The 17261-nt window shown below is 40.9% G+C and overlaps 1 protein-coding gene across 17 annotated transcripts in view; it reads right to left on the bottom strand.

The window, feature by feature from the left end:
* Positions 1–17261, bottom strand: part of inpp4b (inositol polyphosphate-4-phosphatase type II B) — a 172717-nt gene that overhangs the window by 126275 nt on the left and 29181 nt on the right. For 13 of the 17 annotated variants that reach the window (XM_061678747.1, XM_061678748.1, XM_061678749.1 and 10 more), the window contains 2 exons: positions 17073–17191; positions 7370–7486 (listed from right to left, as the gene is read on the bottom strand). In XM_061678747.1, coding sequence (XP_061534731.1) covers positions 7370–7486; positions 17073–17191 — 236 coding nt within the window. Of the gene's footprint in view, positions 1–7369; positions 7487–11651; positions 11749–15751; positions 15828–17072; positions 17192–17261 lie in introns of those variants that run through there. The other 4 variants (XM_061678752.1, XM_061678753.1, XM_061678750.1 and 1 more) reach the window with 4 other exon arrangements.

Here is a 17261-nt window from a genome sequence, read left to right as displayed (position 1 = left end):
CGGGACCTCAACAGTATTTTCAAGGAAGCTGTTAAAAGATCCCTGCTTACTTTGACTTTGTTCTGTTTATTTGCACTGTGAAAAGAGGCCGTTATCGTAACTTTTGTAATGCAATAATGGCATTAATTTTTGCAACATTGCATTAAAGGACCTCTCTAATGCTCTGAACATTTGCACTTATTCCATAGTTCTGGACTTAAAAACGATGTCTGTGGAAAAAGATCCCCCCAAAATAGACTCAACAGTAATTTATGCTTGTTTTCTGATGACATGTTTGATTTGCAGCCAGATTTTGGCCTCAGATTTGGGTCGAAACCTGCGTGAGCCTGCACATTTTCTTATTAAACTAATACATGTTCTGCGGCGTAATTGTCACCTATATTGAAAGTCTGGATGTTTTTTTTTAGACAATAACAAGTGAAAATAGTGAGGTTAGAGACATTTTGGAAGACTTGTTTAGTTAAACTCAATGGTTGTAATGAGTCATTGCAGAAGGAAGGAGGTAAATGCGTGCAGATTCATTTCCGTCGACATCAGGGGTCTCAAATTCAATTTACCTTGAGGCCGCTGGAGGCAGAGTCTGGCTGAGGCTGGGCCGCAGCCTCGGCGCACATGCACGCACGTGCAATTTAAATGAGAAATTTAAAAAAAATCCAATCTTCTCAAACATCTTTTTTATTTTTTAACACCACATAAGATAAACAAGGTCGCTGACCAGACCAGATCCACGCTCAGCCCGACGGCAGCCCACCCCCACACAGATCCGATCGGACTCAAACCACACCAACGAGTTCCCCACCCTTCTTTTATCTTGTCGCGCATGCATCACTTTGATTTATTCAGAGAGAGACATAACCTATATACGTCGTATAATGTCACGCTGGGCAGCAACTTAAAACACTTTTTTTTTTACATGTTGTGAACACAGCGCGCTGAGACGAATGTCTGCGTTTGCCTAGCCAGGCACAGAAGAAAAATCTCCATGGCAACACTGCTATAACATTCACTCATTGAAAAATGTTTCTGTGCTTGCATCAAGCCCGGTCGATATCACGTCCCTGAGAGCCATATACCCCACCGTGATTGGTAGGTTCGTCAGGTCCGCACACAACACTGTAAAAGTGCCATACATGTAAAACTCGAGGGCCGCACTAACATTAAACTTTCATATTAAGGTGGGGGCCACAAAATATCGTCCGGCAGTTTGAGACCCCTGGTCTACATACGCGCTTAGTCAGCTCGTTGTACTGACTGGATCGCTGACCCTTGAAAAAGAGTTTGGGAAGATGACGTAACACAGGCGTTTGGTTTTGTGAAGTTGCAGGCTTTTTGTACGGGTGGTGTCGTGTGACTGGCGGACTTTGATGGGCACAGCTGGCCTGCGCCGTGTTCGTACCATTCGGCTCAGAAAATGGATGGATGGATAGACACTGCAATAAATTAGCAATTTTTTTTGCAGATTCAATTAGCAATTGGATTAAGTTTTGGGATGTTGTGTTGATGTGAGTGTGCAATGGTATATGATAGCAATATAAGGTATAATACCAACTTGAACAAAGCGATGTTTGGAAACTTAACCAAGATGGCGTTTTTTTGTTTTCATTTCCCAAAAAGTTGTCATTTTGGAGGTGGGGGGATTTCGTCCGATATCTAAGATACATAAAATATGAGTAACTACTGCCACTTAACAGTAGCCTATAGTCAGTTCCTTTGTCCACACCGACTACGCAGCAAATTTGGGCTCCAGTTCTGTCGCTGACATCACACCAAGACATAACGGCGTATCGATTTTTGGCGATGAAAAAAGGGAAATCCAAGGCCAATTAGTTATGTACCGATTGGGCCAAAACAGATTGATATTATTGTAAATGACTGGCAGTTTCATTTTCCTGAGCAAAAAATACATAAAGTGAACTCGTTAGTGAAATTTAGGCCATCTGAACGCTATGGGTCCTTTAATAGTACGTCACGTTTATGTTGCACACCTGTGCTTGAGTGAGCAACTTCTATTGTGCAAGGTGACAGTTATCATTCAGAAATGTCAGAGGGAAATGACTAATAACTTTGTTATGAATATTTTGAGTTGTGACATACGGTAGCAGTCATTATTTTTGGTGGTTTTAAATTGTTGTCCAACCTCCCTGCACCAACCTGCGAGGAATCTGAGCACAGGAAAAACGCCCACGTCCACGACGTGTTGCGTCACCTCGCCTGCCGCTAAAAGTAGCGGAGCCTCCGGTGGGGACTGGCAACAGCGGAAAAGACGTGCACTCAGGAAGGAGGTGGAGAAACAACAGCGGCTGGATACGGTGCGGAGCTCACATGGGTGTTGTTCCGCATGAATATTCAATGGCACCTAAGAATACACCATTGTGCTCTCGTTATGAAGAAGCGAACTTCAGCAAAGCAGGAGGGGGTTTCTGCTACTCCATTAGACACGAATACAAAACAGTCACTTCATTGTACAACCCCAATTCTAATGAAGTTGGGACATTGTGTTAAACATAAATAAAAACAGAATACAATGATTTGCAAATCATGTTCAACCTATATTTCATTGAATACACTACAAAGACAATATATTTAATGTTCAAACTGATCAACTTTATTGTTTTTAGCAAATAATCATTAACTTGGAATTTTATGGCTGCAACACGTTCCAAAAAAGCTGGGACAGGTGGCAAAAAAGACTGAGAAAGTTGAGGAATGCTCCTCAAACACCTGTTTGGAACATCCCACAGGTGAACAGGCTAATTGGGAACAGGTGGGTGCCATGATTGGGTATAAAAGGAGCTTCCCTGAATTGCTCAGTCATTCACAAGCAAAGATGGGGCGAGGTTCACCTCTTTGTGAAAATGTGCATGAGAAAATAGTTGAAGAGTTTAAGGACAACGTTCCTCAACATACAATTGTAAAGAATTTAGGGATTTCATCATCTACGGTCCAAATATCATCAAAAGGTTCAGAGAATCTGGAGAAATCACTGCAAGTAAGCGGCAAGGCCGAAAACCAACATCGAATGCCCGTGACCTTCGATCCCTCAGGCGGCACTGCATCAAAAACCAACAATGTGCAAAGGATATCACCACATGGGCTCAGGAACACTTCAGAAAACCAATTTCAGTAAATGCAGTTCGGCGCTACATCCGTATGTGCAACTTGAAACTCGACTATGCAAAGCAAAAGCCATTTATCAACAACACCCAGAAACGCCACCGGCTTCTCTGGGCCCGAGCTCATCTAAGATGGACTGGTGCAAAGTGGAAAAGTGGTCTGTGGTCCAACGAGTCCACATTTCTAATTGTTTTTGGAAATTGTGGACGTCGTGTCCTCCGGGCCAAAGAGGAAAAGAACCATCCGGACTGTTATGGACGCAAAGTTCAAAAGCCAGCATCTGTGATGGTATGCGGCTGTGTTAGTGCCAATGGCATGGGTAACTTACACATCTGTGAAGGCACCATTAATGCTGAAAGGTACATACAGGTTTTGGAGAAACATATGCTGCCATCCAAGCAACGTCTTTTTCATGGACGCCCCTGCTTATTTCAACAAGACAATGCCAAACCACATTCTGGACGTGTTACAACAGCGAGGTTTCGTAGTAAAAGAGTGCGGGTACTAGACTGGCCTGCCTGGAGGCCAGACCTGCCTCCCATTGAAAATGTGTGGCGCATTATGAAGCGTAAAATACGACAACGGAGACCCCGGACTGTTGAACAGCTGAAGCTGTACATCAAGCAAGAATGGGAAAGAAGTCCACCTACAAAGCTTCAACAATTAGTGTCTTCAGTTCCCAAACGTTTATTGAATGTTGTTAAAAGAAAAGGTGATGTAACACAGTGGTGAACATAACCCAGCTTTTTTGGAATGTGTTGCAGCCATAAAATTCTAAGTCAATGACTATTTGCTAAAAATAATAAAGTTGATCAGTTTGGACATTAAATATCTTGTCTTTGAAGTGTATTCAATTTAATATAGGTTGAACATGATTTGCAAATCATTGTATTCTGTTTTTATTTATGTTTAACACAATGCCCCAATTTGGGGTTGCATCTGACAGGTAAACTACTGATGGAATTAATAGTACATCATGTCTACATTATGTGGCCATTCTTGAGCGAGCATACCATGCGTTTGGACATTGTAGATTATTTTGAGTGCTTAATTTCTATTGTGCAAGGTGGTGGTTATTAATAAACATCACATGCCATTAATAGTAGTGTCTTGTCTACGTCGCACGCCACTTGTGCTTGAATTAGTGTAACTGCTCTTTGACATTGTAGATTATTTGTAGTCATTCCGTTTATTTCTATTGTGCAAGTATTGGATTAATAAATATTGCACGACATTAATAGTCATGATTAGATGGCATTAATAAATCATAATTTCTTGCGTTTATTTCTCCTGTGCAAATGGGTCATTCTCGTTCCTAAATATGGACTAGGACTGGCATTAAACGTCATCTCTATGTCGCATGCCCGTGCTTAAATGTGCCTAGTGTGGTTCTTGACAGTGTAGATTAATTTAAATCATTGTTAATTTCTTTTGAAGATGGCGTTTATCCTACATGAATATCGGCTGGCATTAATAGCACAACATGTCTAACGTCACATGCCTGTGCTTGAGCGGACGCAAGCGTGGACTTTGACATTGTAGATTATTTCAAGCAGGTCCCACCCAGTCGTAAATTGCGCTCGATAACATTCCACATTGGTGGGTTTTAAATAAATCAATAATAACTCGTATAAAATATAAAATAAATGAGAATATAAATAATGAATATAGAATAAATTAAACTAACTATAATAATAATAATAACTATATTAAATAAAAAAATGCAATAAATAATTTAAAGAAATAAATAATTTTAATAAAAAATAATTGTTGCTCACTTTGTTCCACCCCTCTAAAATGTTTTGTATTAGTAGGTTTTAATCTATACTGGATGTGTGCTGGTAACATAGAAATAGATAACAGAGATGCACTTTTTTTTTTTTTTTTTTAATTAAACACAGGAGGTCCAACAATTCGGGCAACGTTATTCAACATGACCATATATTGACGGTCTGTTTTGCTTATCTCGTAATGAAAATGGGACATGCTCCAGCTCTAGTACACGGTCGGATGGGCATATGGATTTTTTAATTTAGATGCATAGAAGGCAAGGAAAGCATAGCTCCATTTGCTTTTTAGATACAATACTTGTGTACAATGGTAAGAAGCTGAGATTCTTTTGTTTCAAAGTACGACAACAACAACAAACGTGTGTTCCGTGAGGCCTAAACGTGATTCATTCCACTCCACGGTCTTCTAATGGAGTCCTTACTCACCATAAAGCTCATAAATGTTTCATTGTAAGTTATGGCAAATTAAGATTGCGGCGCCCGGGGATCGACAGAGATGCTCCATTTATATCGGGAACGTGCAGCCGGCTCATAACTTCTGTTTGAAAATGTGTGAATACGGGGTTTAAGGATTCCCTGTCTTGTTCTTTTTGACATTCCCACTGATGTGCCCTGGTTGATGGTCTCAAGGGACGAGTGTGCGGGCTGGGTGAGGGTGGAGGGGTACATTCTTTTTAAAATGTAAGGCAAAAAGTGACTGGTATGAATTATGGAAGTCGTGACACATGACCTTTTTAAACCTCGGAATCATCCCGACGTGATGAAATTGGACGCAAGAAAAAAAAAAAAAAAAAAACATGCGAGAGCTATTGTTTTGAATAACAAATGGTAGGGTCCTGTCATCTTACATCATACATTATATACCAGGAAAGGGAAGCTAAAATACTGTGGATATAAAAAGTCTGCACACCCCTTTTCAACTGGCAGGTTTTCGTGATATAAAAAAATTAGATCAAGATAAATCATTTCAAAACTGTCCAACACTGACTGCTAACTGGAACTATTCATTATTCCCTCCACCTTGACTAAGACACAGGTTCCAGCTGTGGAAAAACAGCCCCAAAGCAAGATGCTGCCACCACCAAGTTTCACTGTAAGTAGGTTGTTCTTTTGGTGATGGGCAGTGTTGTGCTTGCGTAATTACAGCCAAAAAGTTCAACCTTGGTTTCATTGGACCATATCAGATTTTTCCACATGTGTGTGGGAGATTTCTAATGTGTTTTTGTCAAATTTTTAAAACAAGGTTTAACTTTTTACTCTGCATCTTTTTCCACAATTGTCCAAAAAAACAAAATACATATATATATTGCACCGGCATTACCAGATAACTAACAACCCTTTTATTGCTCAGTTACTGTTTTTTTCAATGTGTTTATGTCTCAAAAGTGTTCTCTGTCAATCGACTGTCTGTTGTCGTACTAAAGCGGCTCCAACTCCCGGGGACAAATTCCTTGTTTTTTTTTTTTTAGGACACACTTGGCAAAATAAAGATGATTCTGATTCTGATATAGGTCACATTAATGGGGGGGAGGTTAAAAAAGAAAAATCATCAAATCAAAAAACCTGTCAATTGAACAGGAATGTGTGGACTTATTATATTCACTGTTCATAAACAAACACATTTTCCACTCAAATTTTGTGTCATAGAGGAAGGGTTCCCTCTGTCCCGGAATGCAAATGAGAGAGTGCAGTCTGTCTACAGCAGCGGTGTCAAACATACGGCCCTCAGACAAAAAACGACTTGCTAGTGGGTACAATCTGGCCCGCAAGATGAATTGAAAATGAAAAAATACTAAAGCCATTGTGGTGTTGAAGACTAAGGATAATTTTGAGAATTATTATGCTCCTGAAAAATTCAATGGTAATAATTCCTCGGTCTTCATAAGTTGATTCAATTTTAAAGTGCAATACTATATTTATCAGTTCCAAGAACCTGTGACTGAAAATACAATGACTGCGATCAGTTATTATGCACACATTGTAGATGACAAACTGAAGCAAAAATATTTTCAAGAAATCTGGTTGTTTTGTAAAATGATTTTTAGAAAAAAAAATAAATGTGAAGATTTTCCTAATGTGTTTGATTTGTTTTGCATTAAAAAAAAGTGACAAACCGATTTATTATTTACAGATATGGTAAGATTTTGGTGGTCCGGCCCCTTTGACATCAAATTTACGCTTTATCTGGCCCCTGAACTACAATGAGTTTGTCACCCCTGGTCTTTAGTGTTCCCCTACGAGAGCATTTTGGGGGAGGTTGTACTTACTTACTTACTGTAACGCCCTCGCATTACTGGGACAACAGTAAAACAGGTACTCCCTTATTCGTCACTCAAACACAGTGGATCTGAACCACTTCCTTCTTCCCCAGAATAAAAAATGGTACAGTCCCAGCGTTTTACGCCACCTTTCCATACACCAGGAAGTAGGCTGCTAGCCAGTAACATGCAGGGCAGTCTACTTACGACTTCCTGGTGTTTGTCCTTTACATCATACACTGTCAGCTTGACGAGCGTCTCTGACGTGGCGGTACAGTCCGAGGGGAAGGTGACCCCGGACAGAAAGCACGGATCTTTATTTGCCTGTCGGGACAGAAACATATAACGTGGGTGAGAATTGAGAATTTGCAAATCGCATACACTAACCTAGAGCACAACATGCTGATGAACAGGCAGGAAGCCAAGAATGAGCCACACAATGGGAGTCTTTTGGCAGGCCGAGTGAGCCAACAGCTGGGATCGGTCGTTCCTCAACAGGAGGAGATAGTGATGTCCCTGGTGGGGCCTCCTCGGAGCGTTGGCACGGATGCCAGGAACAAAAATGTTGACAGGTACATTGGCACGCCGGAGCCAAACCATCCTTGGCCACTGGCGTTTGGTCTTTAAATGCACCATGGGGCTGAAATGCTGGCCAGCACCTCTCTGACTGCTGATACCGATTAATAATGTGCATGCGTCTTCTAATTTTAGAACCCTCCTCCAAATAAAATCAGCTAAAAGTGGAGTTCAAAAACAACAATAATAATACCACTCCTGTACCAGCGTGGACATAAATTGCAACAGAACGTGAAGGTTCTTTTTCTGGCACTTGTTTAGCCATTAGTGGTCTATCTGACTATTTCAAAAATAGAAATGAATGACCAGAAATAATCCACAAATAGTCAAAAAAGTGTGTTGCACATTCTGTCCCATGCGCATGAAGTGTGGATGTGTCATAAAATTCACTGTAATGGGAAAACTGCCATTTTTCACAATAGAAATAAACAAAAAGTCTATGAATAATCCATAAAGTGAAAAAAAAAAAAAAAAAAAAAAAAAAAAACGCCAAACCCACGCTTGATCCTACATTAATTAATGCAGTCTTCTCCTCTCAATAGAAATAAGCACAAAGACTGGAAATAAACCACAGAGATTTAAAAACAAAAAGAAAGTGCATGGCAGGCTCAGCCCCATGCTCGTGCATGCATGGGATGTGATTGGTCCTTGCAAGTTATTAATGATAACCACCACCTTGCACTATAAAAATAAACAATGACAGTAAATAATCCACCATAAATCATTTTTGAACCCTCCTCTTGATAATCTCAAACTCCTGTACGTGTAGTTATTAATCATAACCACCCCTTTGCCCAATAGAAATAAGCAACCACTAGAAACCACAGAGATATGAAAAAAAAACTGCACACAGTCACACACAGGTACATGTCATATAATTGATGTGATTGCTCCTCAAACCAAATGGTCACAAAAAAAAAACACCTTTCCCAAAAGAGATGAACAGAATGTCTGTCAATAATAAACAAGAGTAAAAACGAACAAAAAAAGTCTGTGGCAGGCTAGGCCCCATGAACATATAATGTAGCTGAATCATACAATTACTGTAACATGATCACTCCTTTTAAGATGTTAATCATAGCCACCACCTTGCACAATAGCCATAAACACAAATGTTATTTTCTTGAAATGTTTTCAACCAGCGATCGACACCCCACTTAAGACATAATGACCTTCTTGCACAAAAGAAATAAGCAGAATGAAATAATCTCCTGTCAAATATTTTAGAACCCTCCTCCAAATGAAATAATCGAAAACTGGTATTTAAAAGCAATAACAACACTCCTGTACCAGTATGGACATGATTTTCACCAGGAAAAGAAAGCTTTTTTTTTTTCTGTTTCAACTAATTCAAAGCGTTTTAGTATTGACATTGAGGCTTCCTCTTCCTCCGCCGGGCGTCTCCAGCCAGCCGTCCTCTGGGGGTGTTTCAGGGACTTTACTAATGACTCACATTCAGACAGACTGGCGGACAAATCCAATAGAAAGTCTGGTCACACCCTTGAATGTAAACAACAAATAAAAAGGAAAATGTTGGGAATATAGGTGAGATTTTGTGCCATCAGTAACAACTATAACATAAAGTGTGTTCATACTTGACCTTGCTGTGAGCAATTGACAAAACAATCTCACATTTGGAAGCCGTTCAAGAGTTTGCCGTCATATATCAACAACAGCGGTTAGCAGCAGAGGCACGCTTTGACATTTATGTCGACATTTCCTTTTATTTCTTCAGTCCCTCTTGAAATGGCGTGAGAGGTGGTGGTCAAACATTTTGGGACAAGTTTTAATGGATTCATCCTTGGTTTTGGTGATATCAAGTTTAGCTGAAATTGGCTTGGTAGTTCCTTGAGAGTTATTAATGATGGCCGTCACCTTGCCCAACAGAACTGTACGGTGGTGCCTTGAGATACAAGTGACCCGACTTATGAGTTTTTCAAGATACGAGCAGTCATTCGGCACTTTTTTTTTGCTTTGACTTGCGAGTGCAAACTTTATAAGTGAGCCTTGCAATAACGCAAAATATTACCTTGTGAATTTATCTTATTTCTTGTGAAAACATCTTACTATATTTATTTTAAGACGGTTTTCACTTTTTTTCTAAATGTTCAGCAAGCCAAAAAGATTCGTTTTAAGATACGCAATTTTAAAGAATCCTAAGGAGTCTATTCATACGAGTTCCAATGGCAGAATGTTCACATATGTATTTAAAACAACCAAACAACGCTACCTTAAAAATGGCCTGCTGGCTTAATGCTAACATGTGATGGAAAATGCCATTGAGATGCTAATACTAACGGTTAGCATCAATAGTCGCGCTTATAGAAGCAAGGGATATGCAAACACAACCAGTGGCGCAAAACGTAGACAGATACTATAACAATACTCACAGGCAAATATTTTTTATCCTCTACAAAAAAAATACTAATATTACTTACAATAGTAGAAGAAGTCTATTCTTCTTCGCTTGTTTCCGCATGACTGTATTACACTGGCTCCCGGTGGCCAAGGCGGGCACACTAGAAGGAGCGGCACAATGAATTGAACTGCGGCATTAAATCTGATGCACAAACTGTTTAATTCTTCACATTCTATTTTAAGTATGAATGTGTGTGAGTGGGTGAACGTGAGGCTTTGTAAAGCGCTTTGGGCACTGTGATGGTATAGATAAACTGCTATATACGTGCAGTCCATTTACCATTTAAGTCTATTATTACTAGTGCTGTTGTTCCTTATTAAATAAAACAAATATTTCAGTTTTTTTGGAGGGGGGGGGTGAGGATTTGAGAGACAAGTGTTTTGAGTTGTGAGCGTGGTCACGGAACAACTCAAGCACGTATCTCAAGGCACCACTGTATATTACAAATAATGGGGGGGGGGGGGGGGGAAAGGAAAAAGTCCACCGCTCTTCAGTTAGTGATAAAAATTGTCCAACACCACCGCAAGCTTTGTAATACAATCATACAATAACTGCAATGCGATCATCCCTACATGCTATTCATGCCCAGTAGAAGGGCAAACAGGTCTGCGGCTGACGCTTTGCACAGTAGAAATAAAAATAAGCCAAAGAAGTTCAGTGCCAGTCAAATGGTTCATGCAATCGCTCCACTTCCTCTCGCCAGTTCGTCATTAAAACTGCCGCCGTGCACAATAGAAAAGAACAAAATGACAAGAAATGATCCACCGAGGCCAAAAAGTCCATGACATGCTTGGTCTCACGCACACTCACACTTACGCACACCTTCACAGTCTCACGCACACTCGCAGTCACTCTCTAACACAAACACAATCTCGCTAATACACATCCTCTCATACAATATATATACTCACATACTCTCGCATGTTCACACTCACTCATTCACACACTCACAAGCTCACGAATACACACACTCTCTCATGTACACACCCACAGTATCACAATCACCCATACTTAGAGAAAGAGACTGACACACACATGCTCATACCCGAGACCACAGGTGTCAAACGCAAGGCCCGGGGGCCCCCGCCAAGTCATTTCATGTGGCCCGTGAAAGCAAATCATCTGTGTCAACTTCCATGATTCTTGCTCAAAATTTCATAAAATAACAACAATAAATAGACATTGCAATCATTTTCTGTTTACAGAAACTTGAACAACTAGGTATCCATCAATTTGTTATATGCATGTAATAATATTATGAGGTGACAAAACATTTATATGGTTTCACAGTCAACGGCCCTCTGAGGTAAACCGTGACTACAATGTGGCCCGCGACAAAAAAGAGTTTGACACACCTGCCCTAGACACTCGCACACAGACACGCATTCACACACTGGGGCGCACACTTAGACAGACAGACACACATAAACGGACACACGCGCACACTCACTCACTCAGAATCTGGCACCCTGAATAGGTCTCATTCAAGCTTACCAGCATGCTTGGCAGCCTTGGCCGCGTGCGACTCTTCTTAGTGCTGCTGATGGGCTGAGATGAGCTCAAGTGCCAAGTCCGACATGCACGCACGCACACAAACACACACACCAGCTGGTCGTACAGGCGGTCAACACACACACACACACACACACGCACTCGACGTTTTTTTTGGCCGTTTAAGGTCGCAAACCTCTGCGGAATGGCCAATTTGGGCCATTTGGTGGGCGTGTGTGTATGTGTGTGTTTGTTTGCCACCGTTTTAGTCCCTCCCTTAGCCACTTAAAATTATTAAACACACACACACACTCTCTCACACACAAGGCAGAGGGGCAAGGCATGAAAGGCCATCTTATCTCCTGGCCTGATATCAAATCTTCTCCCATTTCCTGTGGTGTACAAATGTGATTTTCCCGCAGACATATTAGCCGGCTTGCTGGCAGCTCTTCCCAATGCTAATGCCTTCTCTGTTATGCAATGCAGCGAGAAAAGAGGGTCCATGCGTGTAAAATAACGGAAATTGATGCAAATGTGCAAAAGTTAATAAGGGCGAGTGCACTCGGATCAAATGGAAATTTTACAGTTTGGGGATCGTGAGTGCATTGACATTTTTCCATTGGAAGATTTCTATTACAAAGTGCTTAAGAGAAATACAGGCATGGAGACATGCTCAGCATGAATGAAAACGAGTTCCTGGTTTAATATGGTGGAACCTCCAAAGTGGAACGTCCCAGAAATGTGGCGATCAAGCAAAAGTTGTAATTATAACCGTACAAGAGGAAATACAATTTGCTTCTGCTGCATGCACAACATACACAGATACTCACTTACTAATTGGCAAAAAAAATATTGACATACTTGATATGAATGAAAATGAGGTCCTGATTTAATACTGTGTGAAATATCTCAAATGAATGTTGTACAGGCTTCTGCTAGAATGTAAATAATGTGAGGAAAAGCCTATGAGAATATCAGAACTTTATTTGGGGTAATCAGAGGCACTTTTAATGGTGGCAGGTGGATGCTGACTCCCATTTAACACAAGTATGAATGTGATTGGCTAATTCTGAACACAGCCACATCCCCAGTTATATAAGAGTGCGCGCACACTTGTGCAACCACATTATCTCCGTTTATTTTTACTTCACTTCTGGAAAAGATTATTTTTGTTGTCAATTGACAGGTTATAGGCCACATTAATGGTTGAAAAAGAATGAAAATGATTCATCTTTGTTTTATTTCTTCAGACCGGGGGTGTCAAATTCATTTCTTTCATGGGCCACATTGTGGTTATGGTTTCCCTCAGAGGGCCATTATAACTGTGAAACAAATGTATAATTGTCTCATCATAGTTTTACAAATAGACGAATATCTAGTTTTGAAACCAGAAACCACCTGATTTGCTTTGACGAGCCACATAAAATGATGTGGCGGGCCGGATCTGGCCCCCAGTCCTTGAGTTTGGCACCTGGGCTTTAGCCTAACTTATGACAAGCTTATATCTGACTTACTGCCACCTCCGGAACTCAGTGTAACTCTCCCCCACTTTAAACAGCTGCAACAAAAGAATATCCATGTCCCCCAACTAAGGGGATTAAACGCAATCATGTTCCCTTTTGATTGACACCAGTCATGTGATAAATGGATAAGACAATAGAGGGGGGGGGGAGGCAAAAAGCACCTGGCACGTTCCATCATTGAACCGCCAAATGAAACCTTCACATCATGTAGTGAGCAGGCCACACTATACATTTGATCGTGCCCAGCCAGCCAATCGGTGTGCAGCGGCAGAGGCGAAAGGAGCTGCTGGGAGTAGACATGCTGGGAAGGAAACACAGACGCAGACACACACACAGTAGCACTTGGCCTTCACTTCAAACACACACTTTCTCTCGTGGCCACACATGTTCCTAAAAACCTGCTGCGTCATAAGTTAAATGGTGTTACAAGGAGTGTTTTATTTTTTTTTAATTTGGAAAATTCGTGGGGCCAGACGAAATACGGTGGTACCTTGACTTATGAGTTTAATACGTTCTGCGATTTCTCAGAAAACTCTTAAATTGGTGCACTTGTAAGTTTAGGTACCACTCTACAGTAATCACCCCCACCCTCATATTCGTAGTTTACTATTCACAAATTCACCCATTCATGATTTTTCAGTGAATGAAATACCAGCTAGTCACTGAGAAATTCACCTATTTGCGGTGTTTGTGCTCTAAGATGTCACAAAATTCCGCCAAAGCCCTGTTGACTAATGAATTGGTGTCAAGGAAGTAAGGTGCATCTCAATAAATTAGAATACCGGAGGAGAGTTCATTGCATTTTGGCATTGAAATTCCAAAAGTGAAACTCATTAATTATTCACGAGAAAAATACTTTACAGAAGGCCAATTTCAACCTCTTTTCCGTATTAAAATGTTTATGACTGTTTTTTATGTAACATTCTAAATTCAAGGAGATGGTGGGTTTTTGTTAGCTGAAAGCTAAAATCATCAGAATAATACCAAGTGAAATCATAAAATAGTTTACTCTGGTAGGACTATTGCTCAATACTATAGTGCATTTATATACTAGTAGACTTCATACAAATGATCCCATACTTCTCATAGTTTCTTTTCTACTGACGCTATATTAACTGTCCAAACTAGGGTTGGACGATTATGACCGAAATCATAATTGCGATTATTTTGATCAACATGGGAATCACAATTATTCTTCATGTTCCGGAAAAAAAAAAAATATATATATATATATATATATATATATATGTGTGTATATATATATATATATATATATATATATATATATATATATATATATATTTTATTATTATTTTTTTTTTTTAAATTGCGCTGCTTTTCAACAAACAATATTTCAGAGTTTCCGGTGCAAAATGAATCTTTCAATAAGAATAAATGATATATAAATAAATATATAATAATATATTCAAATAATATATATATTATTTGAATAAATATGCTATTACAAAGTGTCATCACGAATTGCAACTTAATGGAAGCAAATACAGATAATGCATAAAACGGAATAATACAATGCACCAAACGTTTCATTTGCAAATCCCCGTCATCAATATAGTGAATTGTCAAGGAAGGGTACGTCTCCGTTGTCCTGCTTGATTCCAGGTTTTTGTTTTTTGTTTTTGTTTTTTTGGTTTTTTTGCTGTGGTCAGGCCAGCTGAAAAGTTGAAGTCGAGGCTGCCGCTACAACGATTGTTAATAGTGTCTTACCGTGACACGCCGCCTCTCCGCCAATGTGCTGAGAGGACCAACTTCAAAATAAAAGCATCATATATTACTACATAATTACTACAATGCCATTTGAAGCTTTTATTTTGAAGTTGGCCATAGAGCGCGGTGCCACCCCTTAAGGAAGCCTTAACCATATGTTTGCCCCCTGGTGGATGGATGACGAGGTTGCGGGCACTGCTGGAAATAAAGCATTTTTCATATGCAGCAGTACCCGCATTTTAAATGTAAAAAAAAAATAATAATAATGAAACAATTTTTAAAAAGAATTGCAGCCAAAATCGCGATCCCGATTAAAAATGTATTAATTGTGAAACCCTAGTCCAATTAATACAGGGAGGGAACGAGAAATGTGTGCTGGTTTTCACATCACGAGTATGTTATCCGGTATTTTTTAACATCGCAATATATATCAAAGGGTTAAAAAAAAAAAAAAAAATACAAGTCATAATGTATTTTTTTCCCAATATCATGCAGCTCTACTTGTATGCAAGTCAAGAATTGTCAGTACAGTAGGCAAGTTTTTATAACGGCGACGATTCTGATTATTTCTATTTCCAAATGTTGCCATCGACTCGTGTCCCTAATTGGAGGGGAAAAAAACAGTGCCATCTGCTGCACCTGGTGGGGCACTACTTTTCCTGTCCCTAATACCATAGAGCGATTCCAAGACAAGTTCTGTTTACTTTCCAGACCAAACAAGCTCTGCTCATCCTAACACCACTCAAGTACAAGTCAACTTCTCAGAGCGACTTAACACTTTAGTTTTGCCTTAAAGTTTACTGGCTAATAATGTGTGTCCTTCCGTTTGATTAAAATCGCAAGCAGACCTACCCTGCCTTGACGTCCAAAACAGTCCATACTGTCTGCAAGTCCTCCACACTCGCAGCCATGAAGTCCAAATGGCACTGAGAAGAGTGTCTGGAGAGCGAGCACTCAGTATCCTACCACATCCTGTCTTTCCAGCAACACACGCACGCACACACACACACACACGTGCACACCGACACACAGAGTCATAGACTCATAGACTGGAATTATGTTCCCGCTAATCCACTAAAACAACCGTCTCATTCAAAGCTGTGTTACGGCTGTTCCCCCCCTCCTGTCAAGGGATCCTGTGTGTGTGTGTGTGTGTGTGTGTGTGTGTGTGTGTGTGTGTGTGCGTGTAAAAGGGGGAGTATTTCTCGAGTGGGGCAGCTGCTCCCCGGTGTAGACACACTGTCGAGCTTGCTGGGATAAGAAGAAGCAGTCCATAGCCACTCCCTCCACACGCCGGTAACACTCACTGGCTCAGTGTTCCTGTCCTGTCCTGTCGTATTTGCTACCCGTCATGTCGGCTTCCTCGCATTGTGTAGTACCGCTTGACTCGATGCTCCTGTCCTGTCCATTTTGTCCTATTTGCTGCATGGTGCGTGGACTTCCTCACAGGGTGTAGCACTGCCTGGCCCCGGTCTTGTGTTGTCCCGTCCTGTTCTATTTGCCATTTGTTACAACTTTCTCACAGGGTGTTGTAACACTGCCTGTCTCAATTCTTCAGTCCTGTCAGGATCTTTCTGGCTACTAGTCACATTGGCTTTCTCTTAAGGGTGTAGCACTGCCTGGCTCAATGCTTCTGTCCTGTCCTCCTCTTGTGTTGAGGACAGAGGAAAGGGCAGGTCCTTTTGGCTACTCATCGCATGGACTTTATCCAAGGGTGTAGTACCACCTGGCTAAACGCTTCTGTCCTGTCTAACATGTCCTATTTGCGAATCATCACGGGCCTTCTATCCTATTGACCCGCATCAGATCGACTGCTGGCTTGTCTCTTATCCCAACCTCTCGTGTTGAACACATAGGACAAGACGGGTCCTTGCTAATCCTCACAGGGTGTAGCATTTCCTAGCTCAATGTTCCGGTCCTCTCATGGCCTGTCCCATCCTGTCCTGTTTGCTACTTGCCACGTCGACTTCCTCACTGAGTGTCGTTTATATCCTCTCAGTGTGGAGCGCTGCCCGGCTCAATGCTGCTGTCCCGTCCTGTCCCGTTCTGTCCTATTTGCTACACATCATGTCGCCTTTCTCAAAGCGTGGAGCACTGCCTGGCTCAATGCTCCTGTCCTGTCAGGAATTGTAAACCGCGACACAATAACAGCAGCGGCAATGTGTTTCCCTACCTCAATTATCTCTGTGCAGGAATGGGAGACCAGGTGATCCTTATGAGGGTCCACCACAGCCACGTGGACCACCGTATTGGGCGTCCCGTCTCGGCCTGGGGCCACCAGGTCATTGCATGCTTTACAGTGGGGAAAGACACACAATCATGTTACTTATATAGGTCTGGTATATGTATTTTCATATATGAG

The sequence above is a fragment of the Phycodurus eques genome, chromosome 6 (assembly GCF_024500275.1).
Source record: "Phycodurus eques isolate BA_2022a chromosome 6, UOR_Pequ_1.1, whole genome shotgun sequence".
Classification (NCBI taxonomy): Eukaryota; Metazoa; Chordata; class Actinopteri; order Syngnathiformes; family Syngnathidae; genus Phycodurus; species Phycodurus eques.
Note: the sequence above shows the minus strand (reverse complement) of the source record. Positions and strands in the feature narration are given on the sequence as shown.